At 47.0% G+C, this 7,051-nt stretch overlaps 1 protein-coding gene across 1 annotated transcript; it reads left to right on the forward strand.

Moving 5' to 3' along the window:
- The first annotated feature begins 376 nt into the window (after positions 1 to 376).
- On the forward strand, positions 377 to 6,447 carry Mad2l1 (mitotic arrest deficient 2 like 1). Its single transcript, XM_026411759.2, has 5 exons — positions 377 to 511; positions 747 to 893; positions 3,629 to 3,749; positions 4,930 to 5,033; positions 5,694 to 6,447. Exons 1-5 carry the CDS (start codon positions 439 to 441, stop codon positions 5,864 to 5,866), a joined length of 618 nt encoding a protein of 205 aa, XP_026267544.1. The 5' UTR covers positions 377 to 438; the 3' UTR covers positions 5,867 to 6,447.
- Positions 6,448 to 7,051: the final 604 nt, after the last annotated feature.

Raw genomic sequence — 7,051 nt, forward strand, 5'->3', positions numbered from 1 at the left:
TGGGGCGCCACCCGCACACCTCGCAGGGTGGCCAACCACGGATCACACCGCCCAGCGCCTGCGCAAATGACCTGTCAAGTCTGAGCAGAGAGCATTAGACAGGTGGCAGAGGGCAGAGGGCAGAGGGCAGAGGCTAGGCGCTCGGCTTGTGTGGGGCCTGTAGGTTCGCACATGCTCACTCTGGGCGACCTGGGTGAGGCTTGGGATTTCACGCCTGCGCAGCGCAGGCAGCGGGAGCGGGAGAGGGACTGGGGGCGATTGCGCGTGCGCGTAGCTGACGCTGGGGCGGTGCTGAGCGATTGCGCTTGCGCTTAGCCGTCTGCGTAGGCGGGGCCTGGGCGTTCGCGCGTGCGCAACGCGAGCGACGTGCCGCGTCGTTACTTTTGAACCAGGTGGCGGGAGTCGCAGGTTAGCGGTCGTCTGGGTGGTGGACTCGCTATGGCGCGGCAGGTGACCCGGGAGCAGGGCATCACCCTGCGCGGGAGCGCGGAGATCGTGGCCGAGTTCTTCTGTGAGTCCGGGCGCGGCCCGCGGCGGGGTGGGGGGGCTCAGTGCGGCCGGACGCGGCGGCGGCGTTTCCCGGAAGCCCCCGAAACCCGGCGCTAGGGCCGCTGGGGTCGCCGGGACGCCCCGCGCCGCAGGTGGCCTCGCCCGGGGAACCCCGGGGCTGCCGCCCGCAGGTGCCCGCGTCCCGCCGTCCGTGCTGCGGGCCGCGCGCTGACCGTGGGGGTCCGTGTCCTTTGCAGCGTTCGGCATCAACAGCATCCTGTATCAGCGCGGCATTTACCCCTCGGAGACCTTCACCCGGGTGCAGAAGTACGGGCTCACCCTGCTGGTGACCACCGACCCCGAGCTCATCAAGTACCTCAGCAGCGTGGTGGAGCAGCTGAAAGGTGCGCAGGAGGACCGCGGGGGCCGAGGGCCGCCCAGGGGGCAGCGACGGGTGGCTTCTGTGGCCATTCCTCAGCCGCTTCCGTCCGGCCTTGTGAAGATGCTGCCTGGGACCCAGTGAGCCTTTAGTAGCTCAGCATTCTCTTGTCGTTTAGCTCAAAAACCTGTTGTGGTTCCTTTGAGTCAGTGCTCATTCTCCGAGTCTGTTATTTCTTTAGAATCCTTCCTGGTTTTTCTTTCTCTCCACCTGTAATTCTGATTACTAATTTTTGTGTGTTGTAGAGTCTTTCTGCCATTTGATCTTCCAAAATATTAGTCCAAAAAGTACTTAGTGGCCCTCAGTTTTTTCTTATGAATTTTTAAATTCATCAATCATCGTTGTATTCAGATTGTTTAATTGCCTTTATACTACAGTTCAGTTTTAAATTGCTCTTCAGTGACTGGCCACCAAACTGTCAGCGTGTTTCTTTTAAGCAGCATTATGCCCCAGGTAAGCTGTGGACATTGGCATCACATCTGCAGGAGTGGAACCCCCATACTGTGCAGATGGGGGAGGATCAAGACTGACAGACCAGGGAAAATATGGGCTTATTCCCTAGGATAGGTTTTCTCAAGCATAGCACTGTTGACATTGGCCTGGATATTTATTTAGTGGCAGATGCTTTCCTGAATATTATGAGATGCAGCACCATCCTTGACCTCTACCCACCAGAAGCCAATAGCACATGCCCTAGATCTAACAGTCTAAAGGAGAATATTGCCAATGTGCTCTGGGGACCCCAGCTGCCTTTTCTTGGAAACGTCTGCTCCAGTTGGTGCTGTCAGAATAGCCAGATTTGAAAGGCCTGTAGTGAGGTGTGGGGGTGGACCCCATCCTCAATTGCAAGAAGTGCACCCAGAACGGGGGTCTGGGCTGAGTCACCAATGGTCATTCATGATGCTGCACTCAAGTATTTGTCGCATTGCTAGAGAAGGAAGCTGTGCTGAAGGCTTTTGGGTTTGGGGGTTATTTCTGGTAACACTTCACCTCATGTCTATCTAGATCTTTGTTTAGCTTTTTATTTTAGTTAGAATAGAGGAACTATTCTTCCTTAAAGTCAAATTGTTGGTTGTTTTCAATTCCATTTCCTCTATTCTTTGAAGGACTTTGTCCTATTTCTTCTCATGTTTTGCTTCTCTGTTTTGATTTGAATTATTCCTGTTGGCTTCGTCTTTCTCATTTTAAAGAATGCAAAGGGTTAGTACTCACTCCAAGTCTCCTTCAAATTACCACCCAGTCTACCCTTTCAGCATAATAAAAAGTAGTTGGTATATGCCGGGAATTGCAAAGCCCTTGCAATAAATCTAACAGGTGCTTGTTTTTGTTCTGCCCACAGAAATCTTTTTATGAACTTAAAGAGTATTAAAAAGAGGAATATGTAACAGAGACCTCTGTGGTCCATGAGCCTAAAACACTTACTAAGTATTATAAAATTATTTCTTGCCCTTTTACCAAAAATTTGGCCACCTCCTCCAGAGCTCCGTCTTGGGCATCTCCTTTTACACTCTCTCTGTCGTGTGTGTAGCTTCCCTAACAACTTTCCTGTGGTTGACTCACAGTCGTACAGGATCGTCTCCAAGATTGTAGTTATCCATTCAGAAATGTGATCATAAACTTGGAAGCTACTCCTGGAGAGTTCCTCTCCTTTCCCATATCTAATCCAGTAAGTGTTAACAGTTTTTACTGAGCAGCTTCTTCGTCACCACCAGTTTATACCCTCCTGTGAGCTTTTTTGTCTCCCACTCAAGCCCTGCGCACATCTCCAGTCCATTTCCTCATGACAGCCAGGGTGGCCGTTTTGAAATACAGTCTGACTGCACAGTGCCCTGCTTCACCCCCGGCTCCTGAGGCCGGTTTGCATGGCTTTGCATGTAGTCCATTCTCCCTGTCTTTGCTGAAGTTGTGCTGGACTGCTTGCAGCCCTCTGAGGTCCCATGTTCTTTCTTTTCAGTCTTTGTAGCCTGTCCTTTTCCCCCTCTATTTTGTATATTCATTGTGAACAACCATTAGTGACTCATCCCGGACCCCCGTTCTGGATGCACTTCTTGCAGTTGAGGGTGGGGTCCATCCCCACACCTCACTACAGGCCTTTCAAATCTGTCTATTCTGACAGCACCAACTGGAGCAGACGTTTCCAAGAAAAGGCAGCTGGGGTCCCCAGAGCACATTGGCAATATTCTCCTTTAGACTGTTAGATCTAGGGCATGTGCTATTGGCTTCTGGTGGGTAGAGGTCAAGGATGGTGCTGCATCTCATAATACGCAGAGAAGCACCTGACACCAAAAAAAAAAAAAAATAAATACATATGCAAAATAGAGGAGAGAAACAACATAATAAATAACAATACATTAATGCTGCTAATGTTTAGAGCTAAATAGTTCTTCTGTCGCCCCCCTAAATTTACCATATTTTCCTCTTTATTCTCCCATCCTTCTGTAATTTCCTCTCCATGACAGACATCACAATTATAATACCCACCCCCCACTCTGCCCTCAGCACCCAAGATCACACTGCTGCCAAAATTGAAGATTGGGAAAGTAGCTAGATTTTTGGCTGGATGAGTTTTCTTGCAGTGAGCAGAGGGCTGGAATACCAGCAGCAGGCATTTACTGAGGACGGAGCATGGGCCTGGGGAGGAGTTGCCGGCAGTACTCTGGAACATAGCGGATGCAGACATCACCTTGCTGTGTGTTGCAGATTGGCTGTACAAGTGCTCAGTTCAGAAGCTGGTGGTGGTCATCTCGAACATTGAAAGTGGGGAGGTCCTTGAAAGGTGGCAATTTGATATTGAGTGTGACAAGACTGCAAAAGACGACAGGTAAATAGGACAAATTATTCCCTCTTTGATGTATATTCTTTTCAGAATTTGATCACTATGTTAAAGTTCTAATTAAATTGAACTATTCTCACATAAAGTATAGTTTATTAGATACTTAATGTTCTGTGGAAAATTTCCTTTGCTCACTTTAGTATTTCATAAATTTGTACAACAGGCATACTGATGACATAATTGCCTTTAGTCTAAATCAGTGAACTTCCCACTTGAATGTTTGCAGTGGGATGTGTGAGGCAGCGTGTGACAGACTGAGTTGGCCATTGAATCAACTGCTCAGAGGTGCTTCACTGTGGGCATGATCCCAGGCAGTCTCCTGACTTAGGATGTAGCTCCATTGTGCTTCATTTAATGGCATAGACCATTATATTTACGCTATAAACTCGTGAAGTTTCCACACTCCTTATGTGGGAGATGTCTCTCAAACCTGAACTGTTTTCATTATGAAATGTAGTTTGCTTTTAAACCTTTAATCTATTTCAGGGTTCCCCCCACCCACCCCCCACTTTTTTTTTTTTTTTTTTTGTAGCAGGATTGAACCCAGGAGCACTTAATCACAAAGTCATATCCCTAGTCCTTTTTTATTTTTTATTTTGAGACACGGTCCCATTAAGTTGCTTAGGGACTGTGTGTTGCTGTGGCTGGCTTCAAACTTGATCCTCCGATCCTCCTTCCTCAGCCTACAACCAAGTCACCAGAATTACGTCATGTGCCACTGTACCTGGCCAGGGAATTTTTTGAACTAATAAAAATACTCTGATATTACGATTTAACATTTTATTTGAAGCAATAACATATTATATATTTAGGCATTACTCAAAACTACCAAGGTGGTTATTCCAGTTGAATATTTTATATACTACTAATTTTCATTTTAATAGATATTGTAATTTTTCTGCCTTAAAGTGTTTGGCAGATTTTCTAATCATCTCCTACTAAATGACCTGCATCCAAGAACAGCCCTGAATGATGATTGGATATGTACACAATCGCCAGGATATGCTTTGGGCCCACTAGGGGACCTTTGCTTATTTATGTTTTAATTTTTTAATGCATTACATATTTGATTTTGGAAGCATTTAATAAAGTAAATAATCTTACTTGCCAGTGTTTTAAGTCACTTGTTAAAGCCTAACATAATTGATTGATCCGGTGTCTTTGACAGTGCTCCCAGAGAGAAGTCTCAGAAAGCCATCCAGGATGAGATCCGTTCAGTGATCAGACAGATCACAGCGACAGTGACGTTTCTGCCGCTGTTGGAAGTTTCTTGTACGTATGACACCCGTTCACACTGAGTGTTGTTTCCCGGGGAACAGCTGAGCTGCTGCCTGCAGAATCACCCTTTGTTAACTTGCAGTGGTCAGAACCCTGTAGTGTAAGTGGGGAGCATCACAAGGCAGCAGCTCTGTGTGCGTCTGTGCCCGCGTGCGCGTGTGTCCTGGAACCCTGGGAAGCTCTGAAGAGGAGAGGAAGTATTGCCCAGCAGTCCCTGGAGGCTGCACTGTGGCTCCTCACCCTGCCTGCTTGTCTGCACACTGCTGTGTGGTGCCCGTCTTGCTTATCAAGCCCAGTCACTCTGTTAGGCGTCTGCCAGATGCCTCCCCGTGGTAGGCGCTGGTGTACTGCAGGTACCGCAGGACATCAGTGCTCCTGTGGCTGAGGGTCAGGAGTAGTCATGTGATTGTGTGCCTATTGTATCTCCATGGTTTTCTACAGAATTTAAAAATCCCAAATTTTTCTAAGGTAAGATAGAAGAGTATAATCTGTGCTGAAATAAATTTCCTTAGAGGAAAATAAAATAGTGATTAGAGACAAGGCTAAACTATCTTTTCTAACAATGGGTAGTTCAGAATGTGGCCCTGTAATAGAGAGTGAGCGTATATTTACCTTGGAAAAATAGCATATTTTAATGATCTTATTCCGATTTAGGTTCATTTGATCTACTGATTTACACAGACAAAGATTTGGTGGTACCTGAGAAATGGGAAGAGTCGGGACCACAGTTCATTACCAATTCCGAGGAAGTCCGTCTTCGTTCATTTACTACCACGATCCACAAAGTAAACAGCATGGTGGCCTACAAAATTCCTGTCAATGACTGAGGGGGGAGAAGATGCTGTATTGTAATTCTCCATGTGGTTTTTCTGAAACCCGGGCAGCTGCAGTTGATGTGTTGTTTCATGGAGGACTTTTGCTGGTGAGCCAGCCCCATTCTGGATGAACTCTGTGTAACTGTTGTTTATACCTGAGTGGCCTGCCTCAGGGTTGATGTGGAGGGTGCACTGCACGTTGTTCAGAGCAGCCAGCAGATCCGGTCAGCATTGCAACATGAATTCCTTTGAACATGATCTTGTAGGTGGAAAGTGTTTTGCTACAAAGCTAATTACTTTTCTCAATTGTTTTGGTCAAATAATTGACTCAGAATATAGATTTTAGAATATAAAATAATATAGCAGAAGAGCTCTGAACATTCAGAATCTTTGTTTAGATCCTGAAAGTAATGAAAAATGCTTTATTGGGGCCTCTGTCATTATATTGTATAGTTTCCACATGGGACAATGCTGTTTGGTTTTAATATATATATAAGTTGAACCCATGACAGGGGATAATAGTGCTGTTTAATTCTTGTAATACAGAACTCTGAAACACTTTCAATGGTTTATAAATCAAGCTTCAAGTGATAATGGTGAATAAAGTTCAATCTGTATCTTTTTAATTTGTCTTAAAACATTGCGATAATGGGAGAGGTGTCGATGCAGCTTGGTGGTAGGGTGGGTTCTGTGTGGCAGGTGTCTTCGCATTCTTGCTGGGTGCTGGGCCAAGGTGGAGGCTTGGGGAGTCTTGAGGGTCTTTGAGTCCAAGGCACAGCAGATGGTGCTCTTCTCCTCACAGCAGACAGACTTCAGGTAAGCCTCGCTGGGCAAGGTCCAGGCGTGGGTGGTAGTCTGTCCCAGGCTCGCTGGTTGTAGGCCTTCTTGTGCTCTTGTCCTTGCTGTAACTCTTCTCATCTCTGCTCCAAGTCTGACCTCATTCTGTCTCTGTTCACTGAATGCTGATGTGAGGCACTGTCCTAGGCCCTGCCATGTATTAACCCATTTCACCTTTGCTGCTCTTCTGTGCCCACTGTCGTCCATGTTTAATGTGCTGGGAGGAGCGGTCATCTGAAGCTTGCCATCTCGCCAGGTGGGGAAAGTGTGCTGCACAGAACCAGAAGGTGCGCTGACGTGCGTCTGTCCGTCCCAGTGTGAACTTCACCTGGGACCCACTGTGTACCTGTTGAGCATAGG

This window comes from Urocitellus parryii, chromosome 10, assembly GCF_045843805.1.
Source record: "Urocitellus parryii isolate mUroPar1 chromosome 10, mUroPar1.hap1, whole genome shotgun sequence".
Taxonomy (NCBI): Eukaryota; Metazoa; Chordata; class Mammalia; order Rodentia; family Sciuridae; genus Urocitellus; species Urocitellus parryii.